This window comes from Drosophila miranda, chromosome 2, assembly GCF_003369915.1.
Source record: "Drosophila miranda strain MSH22 chromosome 2, D.miranda_PacBio2.1, whole genome shotgun sequence".
Taxonomy (NCBI): Eukaryota; Metazoa; Arthropoda; class Insecta; order Diptera; family Drosophilidae; genus Drosophila; species Drosophila miranda.
This window is the reverse complement of record NC_046675.1, coordinates 29,182,571-29,202,492: the sequence shown is the minus strand read 5'-3', so window position 1 is coordinate 29,202,492 and position 19,922 is coordinate 29,182,571. Positions and strand designations below refer to the sequence as shown.

The following is a 19,922-nucleotide window of genomic DNA, read 5'->3' as shown; positions in this document are numbered from 1 at the left end:
TAGACGAACTCTGACATGCAAAATGCATTTAGCTAACAAAAAAAAAAAAGAAGAAAACGAAACCAAGTTAAAAACTCGCATTATTTTCCATCACATTCAAAAAGTTCGCCATTTTTCTCGTCTCTCTTGCATTTTCCTATCTTTGTTTCTGTTTTTTGTTCGGTTTCAACTCTTTTTACAGATTGCATTTTTCCTTGCTCATATTTTCTTTTAGCGAATTTCCAGCATAAATTTGCATGAAAATGCACTGTTTTCCACGGGTATACAGAATTGTCTTTCGATTAGTTTTGGTGGCTCCTCCTCAGGACCCCGAGTAAATGATTAGAAAATTCTGAAAAATACTTTTAGTGATGCCAGCCGTAAAAAAAAAGAGAACAACTATGGAATTACACATTTGACTTAGTTTTATGCATCGTTGTTTTTGTTTTTTTTTTTCCTTTTTTTTAGAGTAAAAGAAATCCCAAGCCGAAAAGCCATTTTCATCTTTCACTTTCTCCCCGGGTCCAGGGCTTTTCCTTTGGTATTTTCATACCCACTTAAGCAACGAGGGGGGGAGGGGGGGGGGGGGGGGCAGGGAATGCTTCTCCGGCAAGACAGTCATTTCAATAAACTCAAATAACAATGCCAAGGCAAGTAAGTCAGAAACATTTTCATTTCCATTTCCCACCCGCCAACCCAACCCAACCCCTCCCCCAGCCCACAGCCAGACAACTGCTAAACAATTTTCATCCTCCTCCTCTCCTTCGGATGCTCCTCCACATGCCTGTGCTCTCGCTTTTCCTTGTCCTTTGCCTTTGGCTTTGGATTTCTCTTCTCTTTGCTTCGCTCCGTCTTTTTTATTATTTCGCAAAGATTCTTTCGGTTTGGTTCGGTTCGGTTCTCCGTTCCACAAACTGGTTTAAGCACGAAAAACTGATTAAATTTCCGGAAATACATGTCTGCATGCTTATCAATCGATATGAAGAAGCAATTTCTTTTCTGTACGCTCGCCCACCATTCCATTCCGTTCCATTCCGTTCCGTTCAATGCGGGCTCCGCAGAATATTCAATATAACGCATACGCAGTGGGGGGTGTGTGGGACGGAGCGAGAGCTCAATAAAGTTTGCCCTTTTGTGTGCACGATCTCTTTGAGGGCATGTGGCATATATTCAATTCTGTTTAGAGGAAAATATTGCTGAAATCTATAGGTTTATCGATAATTATCGATATGTTTTTGAAAACAAATTGGTTTTCAAATTTTAAAAGTTAGTAAAGAATGGGTACTGAAAACAATCGAAAAAAACAACAAAATTAATGGAAAAATATTTGTATATCAATAAAAATAATCGAAACAAGAATATTTATGGAAATTAATATTTATCGAATATTTATTTATTTATTTATTTCGATATTTATCGAAATATGAATATTTATCGAAATTGTCGTTATCGATTATGTTCATGTGAAATCGATTAAGGTTGTCTATCATTCTATCACTTCTCGTTATCGATTATGTTCTTGTGAAATCGATTAAGGTTGTCTATCATTTATCGATTATGTTCATGTGAAATCGATTAAGGTTGTCTATCATTCTATCACTTCTCGTTATCGATTCTGTTCTTGTGAAATCGATTAAGGTTGTCTATCATTTATCGATTATGTTCTTGTGAAATCGATTAAGGTTGTCTATCATTATATCATTTAGCGTTATCGATTATGTTCTTGTGAAATCGATTAAGGTTGTCTATCATTCTATCACTTCTCGTTATCGATTATGTTCTTGTGAAATCGATTAAGGTTGTCTATCATTCTATCACTTCTCGTTATCGATTATGTTCTTGTGAAATCGATTAAGGTTGTCTATCATTCTATCACTTCTCGTTATCGATTATGTTCTTGTGAAATCGATTAAGGTTGTCTATCATTTATCGATAATGTTCATGTGAAATCGTTTAAGGTTGTCTATCATTCTATCACTTCTCGTTATCGATTATGTTCTTGTGAAATCGATTAAGGTTGTCTATCATTCTATCACTTCTCGTTATCGATTATGTTCTTGTGAAATCGATTAAGGTTGTCTATCATTCTATCACTTCTCGTTATCGATTATGTTCTTGTAAAATCGTTTAAGGTTGTCTATAATTTATCGATTATGTTCATGTGAAATCGATTAAGGTTGTCTATCATTCTATCGTTTATCGTTATCGATTATGTTCTTGTGAAATCGATAAGGATTTCTATCATTCTATCACTTCTCGTTATCGATTATGTTCTTGTGAAATCGATTAAGGTTGTCTATCATTCTATCACTTCTCGTTATCGATTATGTTCTTGTGAAATCGATTAAGGTTGTCTATCATTCTATCACTTCTCGTTATCGATTATGTTCATGTGAATCGGTTAAGGTTGTCTATCATTATATCATTTAGCGTTATCGATTATGTTCTTGTGAAATCGATTAAGGTTGTCTATCATTCTATCACTTCTCGTTATCGATTATGTTCTTGTGAAATCGATTAAGGTTGTCTATCATTCTATCACTTCTCGTTATCGATTATGTTCTTGTGAAATCGATTAAGGTTGTCTATCATTCTATCACTTCTCGTTATCGATTATGTTCTTGTGAAATCGATTAAGGTTGTCTATCATTCTATCACTTCTCGTTATCGATTATGTTCTTGTGAAATCGATTAAGGTTGTCTATCATTTATCGATAATGTTCATGTGAAATCGTTTAAGGTTGTCTATCATTCTATCACTTCTCGTTATCGATTATGTTCTTGTGAAATCGATTAAGGTTGTCTATCATTTATCGATTATGTTCTTGTGAAATCGATTAAGGTTGTCTATCATTATATCATTTAGCGTTATCGATTATGTTCTTGTGAAATCGATTAAGGTTGTCTATCATTCTATCACTTCTCGTTATCGATTATGTTCTTGTGAAATCGATTAAGGTTGTCTATCATTCTATCACTTCTCGTTATCGATTATGTTCTTGTGAAATCGATTAAGGTTGTCTATCATTCTATCACTTCTCGTTATCGATTATGTTCTTGTGAAATCGATTAAGGTTGTCTATCATTTATCGATAATGTTCATGTGAAATCGTTTAAGGTTGTCTATCATTCTATCACTTCTCGTTATCGATTATGTTCTTGTGAAATCGATTAAGGTTGTCTATCATTCTATCACTTCTCGTTATCGATTATGTTCATGTGAATCGGTTAAGGTTGTCTATCATTATATCATTTAGCGTTATCGATTATGTTCTTGTGAAATCGATTAAGGTTGTCTATCATTCTATCACTTCTCGTTATCGATTATGTTCTTGTAAAATCGTTTAAGGTTGTCTATAATTTATCGATTATGTTCATGTGAAATCGATTAAGGTTGTCTATCATTCTATCGTTTATCGTTATCGATTATGTTCTTGTGAAATCGATAAGGATTTCTATCATTCTATCACTTCTCGTTATCGATTATGTTCTTGTGAAATCGATTAAGGTTGTCTATCATTCTATCACTTCTCGTTATCGATTATGTTCTTGTGAAATCGATTAAGGTTGTCTATCATTCTATCACTTCTCGTTATCGATTATGTTCATGTGAATCGGTTAAGGTTGTCTATCATTATATCATTTAGCGTTATCGATTATGTTCTTGTGAAATCGATTAAGGTTGTCTATCATTCTATCACTTCTCGTTATCGATTATGTTCTTGTGAAATCGATTAAGGTTGTCTATCATTCTATCACTTCTCGTTATCGATTATGTTCTTGTGAAATCGATTAAGGTTGTCTATCATTCTATCACTTCTCGTTATCGATTATGTTCTTGTGAAATCGATTAAGGTTGTCTATCATTCTATCACTTCTCGTTATCGATTATGTTCTTGTGAAATCGATTAAGGTTGTCTATCATTTATCGATAATGTTCATGTGAAATCGTTTAAGGTTGTCTATCATTCTATCACTTCTCGTTATCGATTATGTTCTTGTGAAATCGATTAAGGTTGTCTATCATTTATCGATTATGTTCTTGTGAAATCGATTAAGGTTGTCTATCATTATATCATTTAGCGTTATCGATTATGTTCTTGTGAAATCGATTAAGGTTGTCTATCATTCTATCACTTCTCGTTATCGATTATGTTCTTGTGAAATCGATTAAGGTTGTCTATCATTCTATCACTTCTCGTTATCGATTATGTTCTTGTGAAATCGATTAAGGTTGTCTATCATTCTATCACTTCTCGTTATCGATTATGTTCTTGTGAAATCGATTAAGGTTGTCTATCATTCTATCACTTCTCGTTATCGATTATGTTCTTGTGAAATCGATTAAGGTTGTCTATCATTCTATCACTTCTCGTTATCGATTATGTTCTTGTGAAATCGATTAAGGTTGTCTATCATTTATCGATAATGTTCATGTGAAATCGTTTAAGGTTGTCTATCATTCTATCACTTCTCGTTATCGATTATGTTCTTGTGAAATCGATTAAGGTTGTCTATCATTTATCGATTATGTTCTTGTGAAATCGATTAAGGTTGTCTATCATTATATCATTTAGCGTTATCGATTATGTTCTTGTGAAATCGATTAAGGTTGTCTATCATTCTATCACTTCTCGTTATCGATTATGTTCTTGTGAAATCGATTAAGGTTGTCTATCATTCTATCACTTCTCGTTATCGATTATGTTCTTGTGAAATCGATTAAGGTTGTCTATCATTCTATCACTTCTCGTTATCGATTATGTTCTTGTGAAATCGATTAAGGTTGTCTATCATTCTATCACTTCTCGTTATCGATTATGTTCTTGTGAAATCGATTAAGGTTGTCTATCATTTATCGATAATGTTCATGTGAAATCGTTTAAGGTTGTCTATCATTCTATCACTTCTCGTTATCGATTATGTTCTTGTGAAATCGATTAAGGTTGTCTATCATTTATCGATTATGTTCTTGTGAAATCGATTAAGGTTGTCTATCATTCTATCACTTCTCGTTATCGATTATGTTCATGTGAATCGGTTAAGGTTGTCTATCATTATATCATTTAGCGTTATCGATTATGTTCTTGTGAAATCGATTAAGGTTGTCTATCATTCTATCACTTCTCGTTATCGATTATGTTCTTGTAAAATCGTTTAAGGTTGTCTATAATTTATCGATTATGTTCATGTGAAATCGATTAAGGTTGTCTATCATTCTATCGTTTATCGTTATCGATTATGTTCTTGTGAAATCGATAAGGATTTCTATCATTCTATCACTTCTCGTTATCGATTATGTTCTTGTGAAATCGATTAAGGTTGTCTATCATTCTATCACTTCTCGTTATCGATTATGTTCTTGTGAAATCGTTTAAGGTTGTCTATCATTCTATCACTTCTCGTTATCGATTATGTTCATGTGAATCGGTTAAGGTTGTCTATCATTATATCATTTAGCGTTATCGATTATGTTCTTGTGAAATCGATTAAGGTTGTCTATCATTCTATCACTTCTCGTTATCGATTATGTTCTTGTGAAATCGATTAAGGTTGTCTATCATTTATCGATAATGTTCATGTGAAATCGTTTAAGGTTGTCTATCATTCTATCACTTCTCGTTATCGATTATGTTCTTGTGAAATCGATTAAGGTTGTCTATCATTCTATCACTTCTCGTTATCGATTATGTTCTTGTGAAATCGATTAAGGTTGTCTATCATTCTATCACTTCTCGTTATCGATTATGTTCTTGTGAAATCGATTAAGGTTGTCTATCATTTATCGATAATGTTCATGTGAAATCGTTTAAGGTTGTCTATCATTCTATCACTTCTCGTTATCGATTATGTTCTTGTGAAATCGATTAAGGTTGTCTATCATTTATCGATTATGTTCTTGTGAAATCGATTAAGGTTGTCTATCATTCTATCACTTCTCGTTATCGATTATGTTCTTGTGAAATCGATTAAGGTTGTCTATCATTTATCGATTATGTTCTTGTGAAATCGATTAAGGTTGTCTATCATTCTATCACTTCTCGTTATCGATTATGTTCATGTGAATCGGTTAAGGTTGTCTATCATTATATCATTTAGCGTTATCGATTATGTTCTTGTGAAATCGATTAAGGTTGTCTATCATTCTATCACTTCTCGTTATCGATTATGTTCTTGTAAAATCGTTTAAGGTTGTCTATAATTTATCGATTATGTTCATGTGAAATCGATTAAGGTTGTCTATCATTCTATCGTTTATCGTTATCGATTATGTTCTTGTGAAATCGATAAGGATTTCTATCATTCTATCACTTCTCGTTATCGATTATGTTCTTGTGAAATCGATTAAGGTTGTCTATCATTCTATCACTTCTCGTTATCGATTATGTTCTTGTGAAATCGATTAAGGTTGTCTATCATTCTATCACTTCTCGTTATCGATTATGTTCTTATGAAATCGATTAAGGTTGTCTATCATTTATCGATTATGTTCTTGTGAAATCGATCAAGGTTGTCTATCATTCTATCACTTCTCGTTATCGATTATGTTCTTGTAAAATCGTTTAAGGTTGTCTATAATTTATCGATTATGTTCATGTGAAGTCGATTAAGGTTGTCTATCATTCTATCACTTCTCGTTATCGATTATGTTCTTGTAAAATCGTTTAAGGTTGTCTATAATTGATCGATTATGTTCTTGTGAAATCGATTAAGGTTTTCTATCACTTCTCGTTATTGATTATGTTCGTGTGAAATCGATTAAGGTTGTCGATTGATTTGAATTCTGTTCTCGACTCTGCGTTAACGATGTGCATTGGCGTTGGGTGGAGTTTAGATTGATGTGCTATCGAGTGGTTTTGTGGTATGTGTACTTGGTGGATCCGATCAGCTTGATCCGTGGTCACCAACTACTTCCATTTGTTGGTGTGGTAGCACCACTTGGAGGACAGTCCGGTAATGGGGTTCATCTGCAGTTGAATGATGCGACGCAGCTGCGCCTGGCGGCGGTCCTCGGCAAACGTCTCCGGCACGGGGTCATAAAGCTTGAAGTAGTAGGACAGCGAAAGAAGTAGTCCAATGGCGACTGACCAACAGCCAACGCCAATGACCAGCTTCCAGTCGGGCGTGAAGTGCTGAAACTCGGCGTAGGTCTGACAGAAGCTGTGCCGATACAGCAGCTTCTTGTCCTTGAGCGACAGCTTCTTCCAGTCGCCCAGCTCCTTTTCGCGCACTGCGCACAGCTCGGCCGTGACCTCGCGATAGCGAATCGCCGGAAACGGAAACTCCACGCAGTCGATGTAGATGGGATTGCCGTTCACGCCGTAGCCGACCACCTCGCGATCGCCGCTCATCAGGCGTGTACCGTCGTGATGGGTCCCACGACGCATCATTGCCATTACCGCCCCCCGCTGGGGAAGTACTTGCTGGAACTGATTATGGAGACGCAAGCCCAGCGCACGCATTACCGACATTGTGAAGGGACTTCGCCTGGAAGAGTCACCATTTTAGTCACCAGTTTTTGGTCGTGCTAATGTTGCTCCGGCTGCAGACATTTTGTGGCTTACCTGATGTTTGTATTCTAAATTCTGTATTTTGTTGCAATAATTTATAAGTTAGAACTTCGACTTGGATTTTGATTTTGATTTGCTCCTTCTCGTCCTGCCTGACGAAATAAATCTCACAGCCGCCTTTTTTATACTTTTCTATACTTTTCTACTTTTCTATTAGACAACAGACAGCTGTCGACCAGGGCTGGGCTCAGCAGGCTGGAAATATTTTGTTCCTCTTTATTCAAAAGTAATAGAAAAAAACAAAATTCAATTTTTCACACCTTAACACCCTAAAAGCCAAATAAAGTATTGGGATATATTAGATTTGTGGTGAAATTGGATGTGTGTAACGTCCAAAAGGAATCGTTTCCGACCCCATAAAGTATATATATTCTTGATCAGCATTAATAGCCGAGTCGATTGAGCCCTGTCTGTCTGTCCGTCTGTCTGTCCGTCCGTCTGTCTGTCCGTCCCTATCAGCGCCTAGTGCTCAAAGACTATAAAAGCTAGAGCAACGATGTTTTGGATCCAGACTTCTGTGATATGTCACTGCTACAAGAATATTTCAAAACTTCGCCCGAAATATTATTTTTTTATTGAATTATTAATATTTTTCGAAATATCAACTGATTGTAATATATCGATTTATGGAAAAATCCATCCTTATAGAAATATCTGTTGTTGAGAAAAATTAGCTTATATATACTTAGTTTTAAGCAAGGGCACAGATACCCTACATAAAGAAAAAAGAGAGACGAAAAATGGCCACACTATGAAAAGACAAGAAGAAAAATGGCCACACTATGAAAAGACAAGAAGGTCACATTAGTTTGAGCAGTCGAAAAAAGAGCGGGGAGAAAAGACGAAGCGTGCGTAGATATATTACCTACATAGAAGAATAAAATGTATTAACCTCCTTTTGCAAATAGGAAATAAAACGCAACCAACGCCTAAGTACCTATGAAGATAAGCGATTGTGTTTTATCCGCAATTCTGACGTTCCTGGACTCAACAATATCGATATAATTTTTGATACAATGATTAATCAGCTATGATACTGAATAAATTATCTGCATATTCGACTACCTTCTGCAATATCCGATAGATTCCTTTGCTCCCCCCAGTCTTAGTCCCTAGTATTATGTGTGCTCCGGTCATAGCCCACTCTCGACTCGTAATTGCTTGGGCCACAATTCTTAATTTAGTTGTGCTACTTAAGCAGTTTAATGCCAGGGCGGCGGCAGTGACTTCTCCTGTTCTGCAGGCACTGCCCCACCTACTGCCCCCCCTCACCACAAAAGACAAATTAATGACCCTCGGACGCGACTGAGGCTGTGACTGCGGCTCTGCGACTCGGCGGATGCCCTCGTCTAGCTGGCGCTGAATTTATGGGGCAAAAAAGTTTGCGGCAAGACGGAAATTGCGGCCAGTTGGAAAGTCAAGAGACTGCTTCCTCTCGGGGAGATTCCCTTTGCCGCTTATCGCGTTTTGATTTTTAATTAAAGCAAAAGTATTTCACATTCAGAATGGAATTTCGTTTCGTTTATTTGCAATTAAATTAGGCAAACAACATTCCTTGAGTCCTGAATGCAAATCCAATTATCTCCCAGCGAGAGATAGAGATACAAATGTGAATAAAGTCATTTTCCAAAAATACAGAAAATTTGAACTTTTTGACAACTTTTTGTTTCCTTCACACAAAGTTCTGGGCGAAACTTTTTGGCCCAAAAAGTTGAAGATGTGTTCTGTCGTGTAATAAGGTCTGGAATTATTTTGTACAGGGGGGAGTGGTCCGTTTTACGAGTGCTACTTGAGGAAAGGACGTATCTGCGATATTTTTTGGCCATAAATAACAATCAGAATGTTGGAACTTGGCAAATAAACGAAGAGCAGAGAGCTCAGATACAGCCACAGATGTGCCATGGTCTGTGGAATGCTTAACTCATTTACAATATTCAAACAAACGAGGACTCCACATTGCGTATGATTTACAATGTTTGAGCGGCAGGCAGGACTCTGCCAGGGAAAACCACTCCTTATTTGCTCTTCAAACTTAAGAGAGAGTACTCTCCGGAGAGTATGCCCGAAAACTAAGCTTCTCTGCTCCTGCTGTTTGCTTTGCCTGTGAATCTGTATCTCAACTGTTGCCCAGGGCCCGGGGCAGAAATTCATTTGAGTTTTGCATAAATAAATGCCGAGGAAACGAGTAAACAATCCACAGACGGTAGGCGTTGATGGAATGCGGTCCTGGATACATAACTCAATTTCCACGAATACAATTAATTCAACTAGTGAGCCAAGGATTATAGCGTCGAGGCGCCGGCAGAGAGGCTGGTTTCCTAATTACTTTGCTAATGATCTGCATAATAATTTACTTACACTTGAGGGCATCATATAATTGAAATTTCCAAGAGCCTGCCACCATCTAACGAGCTTGATTATACCCTGCCCTTAATAGAGGAGCAAGCGAGAGCTGAAAAGTCATGGCAAGAGGATATGCTGGGGATGGTAAAGGGTTCGGCCATGTAGATTAGATCTGTCGATGATTCAGGGAATATATGATCAAGTTTTATCGGAGTTTTGCCCATCTTGATAGGTTGATCTTTTCAAAATTCATCGATTTCGATATATATCGATTAATCTTTAGCGAAAGATCTGTGTTTATCTAAAGATCTTAAATTATCTCATTAAATGTCATTTTTAAATTTCTAAATGTATCAAATTATCGACTTTTATCGAATTATATATTTTTTTAAACTATCGAATAATAAATAAGTATCGATTTAATCAACTAATGAGCGTTAAGACATGGTTATCGAGTTATCGATATATCTAAATCAATCAGGGTATAGAAAATGTAATTAATCATATTATCGAAATCTATCTAAATTATCGAAATTTCTCATTTATTCAGATTATCGAAATTTATCGATATATGTAAAGTAATCAAAGTATCACAATTTATGTGAATTTTCGATACATCTAAATTAATCGGAGTATCGAAAACTATTGATTTATCTAAATCAATCGGAGTATCGAAATTTATCTTAATTATCGATATATCTTAATTAATCAAAGTATAGTCATTTGTCCATATCATCGATATACCTAAATTGATCAAAGTATCGAAATGTATCTAACTTATCGATATATCTAAATTATCGAAATTTATCGACATATATATGTAAATGATTGATAAACTAATCGGATTATCGAAATTTATCTAAACTATCGATGTATCTAAATTAATCGCAAATGAATGTTTCCAAATTATCGATACATAAAAATCATTCGGATTATCGAAATTTTTCGATGCGTCTAAATAAATCAGAGTATCGAAATTTATGTAAATTATCGATTTATGTAAATTAATCGGTTTATAGAAATTTATCGAATTAGCTAAATTAATCAAATTATCGAAATTTAAGAAAAAAATCTCTTATTCCTCAAATAAACAAGTATCGAAAATAATCGATTTATCGATTTTTCATATTTTACAATCTACCACACTTTCTCAAAGGATATTTCCCTTTGTGCATGCCCAACTGCAATCCCAGTAAAGAGCAATCACCCACTTGCATATTAACCTCATTATCGATTGCCCTTTTCGATGGTGGAGGTGTTGTTGCTGCTGTCTTGAGTAAATTGTTTACCCGCACTAAATACGCATTCAAATGGCGCGTGTCCCGCTCAATTATTAATCATAGTCTAAGTGGCATGCAATGTACTACCAAGAGGGAGAGACAGAGGGTCTAATAAAAAGTATTCTCTTTTCAACAGCAACTGCAGTCGCCGCCGCGATGGCACAACAACAGCAACAGCTACTCGAGCAGGGGCAGGAGCAGCCAGCGGCGCTGAGGGTGTTGAGCACGTGAATGTCTCTGTAAAATGTCCGCTTGCATGACAATCGTAGCGTGCCGGCATTCAGAAAACGCAGCAGAAGAAACAGCAGCAGCCGAGCGAGGCGTACGTGAAGTGTTTCCCAAGCAGCAGCAGCAGCATCCGCAGTAGGGGCAAGGACACATGCCTCATCATCCCAGTGCAGGCAAGGCTTAGCACCTGCACCCCAGAGGCGCAGACAGCAGCAACGGCACGGCACAACGCATGGAATAAGTAAGTAGAATACGTGTTTGTGGCCCCCCCACACAGGACTGTCAAGTGCATTACTCAAGACAAAAGCAGCGAAAAAATACAAGTGGAAAAGTATGGGCTGCACTCTCTCAATGGGAGATTAAATTACAGATCTTGAAGCAGTAGATCCCCAGATTCCCTTTGAGTAGGAAGGGCAGCACCTTATCCCGTATCCCCTTGTTAGCTGCCCTCCAAAATCCCTCCAATGAATGACCAGTCACCAGACAATGAAAAGGATTCCTTGACATTCACGTAGGCATTCTTGTGCTCATGTTGTCAGGCGGCTCTCCCCGGCTCTCCCCTGCTCTCCCCTGCCTGCCTGACATGTCAGGCATATGCAAAATGCCAACTGTCCCCCCATTTCGGCAGGCCCAGCCTTTGTCTCCTCCCCCTCCTCCTCCCAACAAGGGCAAGGACACTACAGCAAGTGCAAACAAGGTGATGCTTCAGCTAGCAAACATCCCAAAAAACAAGGCTGGAGAGAGGCAGAAAAAAAGGCGAAAAAGAATGGACAGAGGGGTTTTTCTTGTCTTTTCTTTCTTTTTTGGGTGCGTGCCTACCAAATGGCATAGCATGCTCCCCACCCCTTTTTTTGTTGGACGGGTGGGGCCCGCCTCCTCCTTAAGGCCCACACACCGCACCGCACTTGGCGGGGAATTGGCTGAAGAGGCCAGAGAAGAGTGGTAGAACTGTCTGTCTGGCTGGCTGTCCGTGTGAATGATGAAGAGTGCTGCCTGATGGAATTTTCGCTCTTACTTAAATTATGAAGAGCATATTTAATCTAATAAAGTGGCAGGGATTCGGGCTGGGATTTGGGTTGAAAAAAAGAGAATTATTAAAAAGAAAAAGGCAAACACGAAGCGCCATGCAGATATCGAAGTTGATCGTTTATCGATATATGCAAACCACAATCGATTAAGAGTGAAAACTTTCTATGGTTTGTGCCTTGCAAAAGAGCTCTCATTCGATCAGAAATATCATAAATCGTTATGGAAAAATTAATGGTTATCGAAAAGTTGATATTTATCAAATAATTAAAGTTTATCAAATTATGCGAATTATTTAGCTAAAGTTATCGATTTTCCAAAAGTTATCGAATAATATCGATATTTATAAAATTTTAGAACAGCTTGTGTTTGATTATTTCTTGATTAAATATAAATTTCCAACTCTTTCAAAGAAAGATGATCTTTTTATCGAAATATTAAATCGGCAATCGATAAACAATAAAAGTAAAAGAGTTCTCAATGCAGCAATCGTTGATATATTCTCCATTTATCAATACATTCAATCAATAATAGATAAACCGCGAAAGTATAAATCTCGCACTGCAAAAATCGCAGATGGATTATTCATTTATCGAAGTATTCAATCGGTAAACGATTCATAATTAATGTAAAGAGCTCTCAATTCTTGAATCACAGATGGATTCTCCATTTATCGATATATTCAATGAAAAATCGATAAACAATAAAAGTAAAGGTTTCTCAATGCTTCGAAAAATCATCTCAAAAACGACTATTTCCTTCCCTTTTCCTCAATTATCCCTTCGTTGCCTTAAATATGCCCAACTTTTGCCATTTAAGAACTGAATCCATTGGCATCCATGCGAAATCTCATGAATAACTAAAACTATTTGCATGAATTTTAATATGCAAATTTCGTCACCGATAACTTTTGCTGCCTTCAGCCATAAATATTGATTCCAACCATTTTCTGTCTCCCTCTCTCTTTCCAGTTCAACAACAGCCACGTTTTTTTGTTGCAAACAAACTTATCGCTGGTTTTAATTAATAATAATACAAAAAAAAAAAAACACGAGAGGAAAGAGCGGAAAAATCTTTACAGAAAACAAGAGTACAGAAAGCGTAAGCGAAAAAACGAGGCCACGCCACAAACAGCAGCTATCTTGTGGTCAATTATACAACGCGAACAGAGAGCAGCGAACAGCGAACAGCGAGCACATAAAAAACCCTATATATACTACAGTAAAACAACAACAGAGGGAAACGCAAGCAGAGTAATCCAACAGCCATTTTTGACCAATAATAATAATGGTCGTGTTGCTGCATTCGAAGCGACAACTGCCGCCAGCAGCAGCAGCAGCAGCAGCCTCATCGAGGACGAGGAGAAAACTCGAGAGGACAAGGACATGGCCGTCGCTGATGATGACGACGATGCTAGTGCTCTTGAGCGGCAGCAGTCGTGCGGCGGGCAGCAGCTACAGCTACAGCAGCGGCAGTGGCAGTGGCAGTGGCAACCTGAGCGCCCCCCAGCGTGGCACCCTTACGGCAACAAATAATGGAGGACTCGTGTTGATCGGGAGCAGCTCCACTTCCAGCTCGAGTTCCAGTTCCAGTTCCGTGCCCTCATTATCCCTTACTTCATCATCGTCCACCTCTTCCACGAGCAGCAGCAGCAGCAGTGGCAGTGGCACCAGTGGCAGCAGTTCATCTTCGTCTGGCTCTGGCCCTGGCGCCGGTGCCTCAAACAGTGGCAACAACCGCAGTGGCCGCCTGGCCAGCGGCGGTGGCGGCGGAGGCGGCGGCGGGGGTGCAGCAAGTGGCACGAATCATGATCAATTACCCGCCCAACTCTCCTCACGCATCATTCACACACGCAACGGCGCCATCTCGGGGATAATTGTCCAATTAGATGGCAGGCATTTGGATCCGGTGGAGGCGTACCGCGGCATACCCTACGCCTCGCCCCCCGTCGGCAATTTGCGTTTCATGCCGCCCGTTTCGGCGGCCATGTGGTCGGGTGTCAAAAAGGCGGACAGGTAAGTCGAATCTACATAAGGGTTAACACACCCCCACCACCCCCCACCCCATTAACCCTTGGCCTTAGCCGCATAAGGGCTTAGGTATTTTTTTTGAGTGCGTTGGGGCATTAGAAAATGTAGGTTTATCGCGGATAATCGAAAAATCTCTTTAGATTTATTGAAAAATTTTAATATATCAAACAATTCATTCTTATCGACTTATCCATCGAATTATCGACCACTTATCATATTATATATTTTCTCGAATAATAGAATTATCGAAACTTAGCGAAACATAAATATTTATCGAAAATCTATACCAATAAAACCATCAAAATCGATGAAATCCCGTAATATTTATCGAAAAATAAAATTTAATCGCATTTATCGACACATGAAAATGTATTGAATAATTATAATTATCGAAACATATCGAAATGTATCGAAAACTTAGTATTAGTCATTTTAATCGAACTATCGAAATCCATACTTATGGAATTATAGAAACATATCGATATTGATCGAAAAATAGATCTACAAAATTTGATATCGAATTATCACTACTTGTAGAATTATAAAAAATCATAAAATTGATCGAAAATATAACATTTATGGCCACATGGAAATGTATTGAATTGTCGACATAAATCTTATAGCATTAGAATTATCGAAACAAATCGAAATTAATACCTATGGAATTATCGAAACATTTCGATCGATCAAAATCGACCCAAAAAAATATACTCAAAAATTTGATATCGATTTATCGATCTTATATAATTATAGAAAACTATTAAAAGTTATCGAAACAAAAAAATCTATATAAATAGAACTATCGATATTAATAAAAAAATAAATATATTTATCGAAAAAATAATACCAATCGTCCCATAATTTCCTTGAAGGCTTCCTCCAATTTCGTATAAATTTTCAACCAAAAAAAACACCAAGAAATGCAAAATATTTGGTCTATTCCGCGGCGCAGGCCATTAGCCAGGCCACGACCTTTGGATATGTATCCATTTCCTCGAAAGAAAATCCATTTTCCCACCCGCAACAATCAGGGCTAATGACCTTCGGTGTCCCAGGGACAACTTTATTACGCTGACACGCTGAAAAATCTCTTGAACATTACTCAAGCCGTTTTATTGGCACTCGCCCCCCGCCTCGCCCACCTTCTGGCCAAAATAAGTGAAGATGACGTGGCAGGACAGCCGCCTGTCCATCAGCCAGGAATGCGCGAATCATGGGGCAGGCAGGCGCAGCATCTGCGTTCGGCGGCGCCGCGAGCATTGTTAAACTTGAAAAATTATATTTTATTTGGGTTTTTGTGGGCGCGGGGGAGGGGCTCCTGATTTTCGCGTGGCCCTTTTTCATTAGCCGGTAAAAAGGAACCCTTTTTCTGTGTCCGCGTGTCCTTTGTCCCGTGGGGGGCATCTTTTCGTGAATAATGATTTGCCACTTGGGAGCATTTGTAAATTAGATGCCGGCTGCCGCTGCCGGATGCCGACTGCGTAAATATTTAATTTATGCCATATTTCAAGCGGAAGCCCAGTTTGACCTTTGACTTGTACTTTCTCCTGTTTTTTGTTGGTATTTTTTCTGGAAATCATTATCATTATGATGCCATTGTTGTCTGTCGCATTTCAGGGCCCTTGACTCAATAATGAGAAAGTTAATTGAGGTGACACCTGCTTTCTCCAGAGAGAGAGAGAGGGAGAGCAGAGTGAAAGCAGAGGGTGGGCCAGAAAATTCTGCTCTCTGAGAAAAGATTTTGTGTTCCCTTCAATAAATTTTTGGGATAAGGGTATCCCTGTTATTCCTCAAGGAATTGGAAGGCTGAAAACTTTATTTTTTAGTGAAAAGTTCGCCTCTGGAGCTTGATTTGTGAAATCGCTTTTTAAGTTGTCTTTTCAAAGGAGTTTTTCGACAAAGGATTGTGTATCCCTTTCTTTGTAGAATTATGGCCCAAAAAAAAACCCACCAGTGGTTTGCCCTTTGAGGGAAACTTTTCCAACGCGCCACAAAAAAGCTCGAAAAAACTTTATGCGTGTGGCACACACTCGGCGCGTACTTGCCACCGCCGCAACAACCGCCGCTGCAACCACTCGGCTGCCTACTACCTTCAGCTTTTCATCGACCACAGTGCAAAAATAATTTCCCAACCGCAGGAAAAAAAATTGTGTCCACACATAGGCCGCCAAGGCCGAGGGCAGCGGCAGTGGCAGGGCTTTGACAAGCGACGCGTGTCACCGGCAGAGGAGCTCCATTCTCCCACGACTGGTGGGCCTCCTCCTCCACCTCCTTCTGGCATTCCCCGGCTCTTCCTCAGAGCCTACGACATTCCTCACTCTTTGCCGCTGAACCCCCAAAATTCCTCCATCTTCTCTTTAATAGCACGCACTCTGCTTTCCGTCTCTCCCTCTCCTTCGCACTACACAGAGAACATTTCTGCCTCAACGGCTAAGCCACACTGGGAAAAAGCAAGAGCTAGAAGAGAATCAAAAACCTAATACACTTTCTGTCTTCGAATTCCCGTCCTTCTGGCTCTTACAATCATAGCCACACCGCTAATATACCCCCTGGTACCCATTAAAGCCTTTTTGTTGGCGTCAGGATTATGAAAAACAAGCGGATTAGAGGCCACGACACGGGCCAGGAGTTGCCGGCCACCTTCTGACCAGGCCACAAAATCTCTAGAGCCGTCTCGGCTTTCGTGCCTCATAAACCAAGTGTAAAAAACGCCATAAACCGTCAACCGAGGTGCGACGAGAGCGTGGAGCGAGAGTTTTATGCATGACGCCAAAGTTTTAATAAAGAAGAAAAGCGCCAAGTGGAGAAAAACTCAAGTTAACGATTTTCCTAATAAGAAAACAGGAAAATAAAAGCGCATTAATGAAAAGACCTTCAAAAAATGTGCGTGCAACAAGGCAGCACTTGAGGAGTGGCTGCAAGCGGCAGGAGGCAGAGGGCATCCTCCATTTTGCAGCAGAAGGAGGCAGGGGACATCCCTTTTTTACAGCAGAAGAAGGAAGGCGGCCCAGCAGCTCCTGTGGCAAGTGGCAAGTGGCAGGTAGATTGCTGATGCTGCCTCTCTGCTGCCATCATTAAAAACGTTAATTCCAATTTGAGACTCGAGAGCCTGGCAGGGCGGGCAGACCACAGAGGGCGCCTAAAAGGTGGCAAGGGCATGTCTCTAAAAGGTGGCAGGTGGAGGTGGGGGCTGTGGCAAGTACGCATAAATTGCCTGAGACGCTGCTGCTGCTGCTGGCTGTTGCTGCTTCGACAAACTGTTGCCCCGCGCTTTTTAAATGAAATTGCGAAAATTCATTTTAAATTGGATTTAATTTAATTTGAAATTGCGGCCAAGAAGCAAAAGCTTTACGGGGGGGGGTGTGGCATGGTGTGGCATGGTGTGGCATGGTGGTGTGTCTGCCACCAATCTAATTTGTGTGTGTGCCACAGACAGAGAGGGTGAAAGAGAGAGAGAGAGAGAGGGAGATGACGAGAGGACATTGCCCACAGGTAAAATTAATCTATTTTGCTTCACGGTGGCCGCAATGTCGCTTATAATTTTATGGCTGCCACTCTGCCACTCCCCCCGGTGGCAGCCACTGCTGGACACCCATTGAAGTCTCTGGGATGCGTGTACTTTTCTGCTTCGCTGAGATTATGCTTTTGTTTGATGTGTTCAAGCCACGAAAACGCCACACAGAGAGATGGTCCTTGGCCCATGGTCATGCCTCGTGCCGCATGCCCCATGCCCCATGCCTCGTTCCACTGAATGCAGATTAGCCTTGGCTTCCACTCCGAAATGTACACAAAATTCGGACCAACATCGTTTGGCGTTTACGTTTTGTTTGGTGAATTCCTAAATTGCATGTATTCCCCTCCGCTCCCCTCCACTCCTCTCCCCACCGCTCCGCTTATGAGATGTGTGTGTGGCAGGACCTTGTTTGCTGTATGCTGAAGCAGAAGCAGAAGGACTTTCGGTCAGGGTCACACAAATTGTTTGCCCACCCAAAGCCCCACAGATATCTGTTTTGTGGCAAATGATCAGGCAAACAGCAGCACAGCAGATGCCACCGGACGAGGCAGGAGCAGGGCCAGTGGCAGGACCTGCCAGAATGGTAAATATTCGGCAGAACTTCAATCTGAATGATTTCCTCTTTGAATTTTTAATGAAACTCACAAAAATCCATCCATATTTTTGCATTTTCTTTGCTGCTAAGCTGCAATGGGAGAGAGAGGGAGAGGGGGGGAGTAAAAGAGAGGAACATGTAGTGAAAATGAAACAATAGATGCCATTCCTTTTATTAACAGACGAAAAATAGCATAATTTACTGCTAAGCCACACTGGGAGAGAGAAGAAGAGAGAGAAAATGTGCGGGATGGAGGGAAAAAGAGATGGTGAAAAATATAGCGATAGAAATATTCCTTCTCTATCATTTATTTTCGAATAATCCCAAAAAAATCTCAAAAACGAGTGCTAAGCCACACTGGGAGAGTGAAAATATGAGCGATGGAGGAAAAGAGAAAGAAAAGGTCTATGGAAATATTCCTTCTCTATCAATAATTTTTGAATAATCCCAAAAAAAATCCCAAAAACGAGTGCTAAGCCACACTGGGAGAGTGAAAATTTGAGCGATGGAGGAAAAGAGAAAGAAAATGTCTATAGAAACATTCCTTCTCTGTCATTCAGGGTCGAATAATCACAAAAACTCTCAAAAATCTCGCTAAGCCACACTGGGAGAGAGAGCTATCAGTTGCTATCAGAAATATTTAGTCTGCAAAATTTCGTTAATTTTCAGGCGTTTCCAACGTCTGATCTGACCAAAACTCCTTCGAGAAGCTTTCCATCAAAAAACTACACCCCTCTCTCTCTCTTCCTCCTACCCTCCTTCTCTCTCTCGATAATGAAACCCCAAAAACTAGTAAAAACTTTTCCCCGACCAACAGAAAGTGTACTAAAACGCATCGGAATGACTCTTTTCGTCTTGGAATTGGCTTCCAGGGATCTTCCGCAGCCATTCATTCGATGATTATTCGCCTGCTCCTGGCCCCCATAAAACGAACGCCAGTAATTATCAAGTTTTTTAGTGTCTGTCCGTTTGGGGCACCCCTCCCGCAACCCCACGCAACCCCCAATGACCTTAATTGCCATTTGCACCTCCCTCCCCTGCCCCCACACCTGTCTCCAATGCCCCATTCCCCATGCGGTGTTATCTGGAAAAGTTCAGCGGTTGCAAAGTGGCATAAACAAGATCACTTGAGAAGTGTACACACAATTCGTTTGGCTCCCGGCAGAGCACATTAAAAATGTGCAAAATGTGACTTTTATGGCGCCAAAACAGGCAACAGGCCACAGAAGAGGTGGCATGAAACCAGAGATACACACATTCAGGGGCAGGCAGGGATTCCGAGACATCACTTGACTCTCCCCCTCTCTCTGGCATAAAAACTTTTCACTTTCATTATTTTTAATATTTTCTCTGTGC

General features: G+C 39.5%; 2 protein-coding genes across 2 annotated transcripts in view; one reads left to right on the top strand and one right to left on the bottom strand.

Annotated features, from left to right (window-relative positions):
- LOC108153855 (neuroligin-4, Y-linked) overlaps positions 1–19,922 on the top strand; it is an 86,775-nt gene that overhangs the window by 33,956 nt on the left and 32,897 nt on the right. The window contains exons 2-3 of the mRNA XM_017283954.2: positions 11,310–11,642; positions 13,399–14,442. Coding sequence (XP_017139443.1) covers positions 13,715–14,442 — 728 coding nt within the window. The 5' untranslated portion in view covers positions 11,310–11,642; positions 13,399–13,714. The remainder of the gene's footprint in view (positions 1–11,309; positions 11,643–13,398; positions 14,443–19,922) is intronic.
- On the bottom strand, positions 1,822–7,663 carry LOC108157506. The gene is made up of 2 exons (XM_017289606.2): positions 7,545–7,663; positions 1,822–7,467 (listed from the first exon to the last, which is right to left on the bottom strand). Exon 2 carries the CDS (start codon positions 7,449–7,451, stop codon positions 6,888–6,890), a length of 564 nt encoding a protein of 187 aa, XP_017145095.1. The 5' UTR covers positions 7,452–7,467; positions 7,545–7,663; the 3' UTR covers positions 1,822–6,887.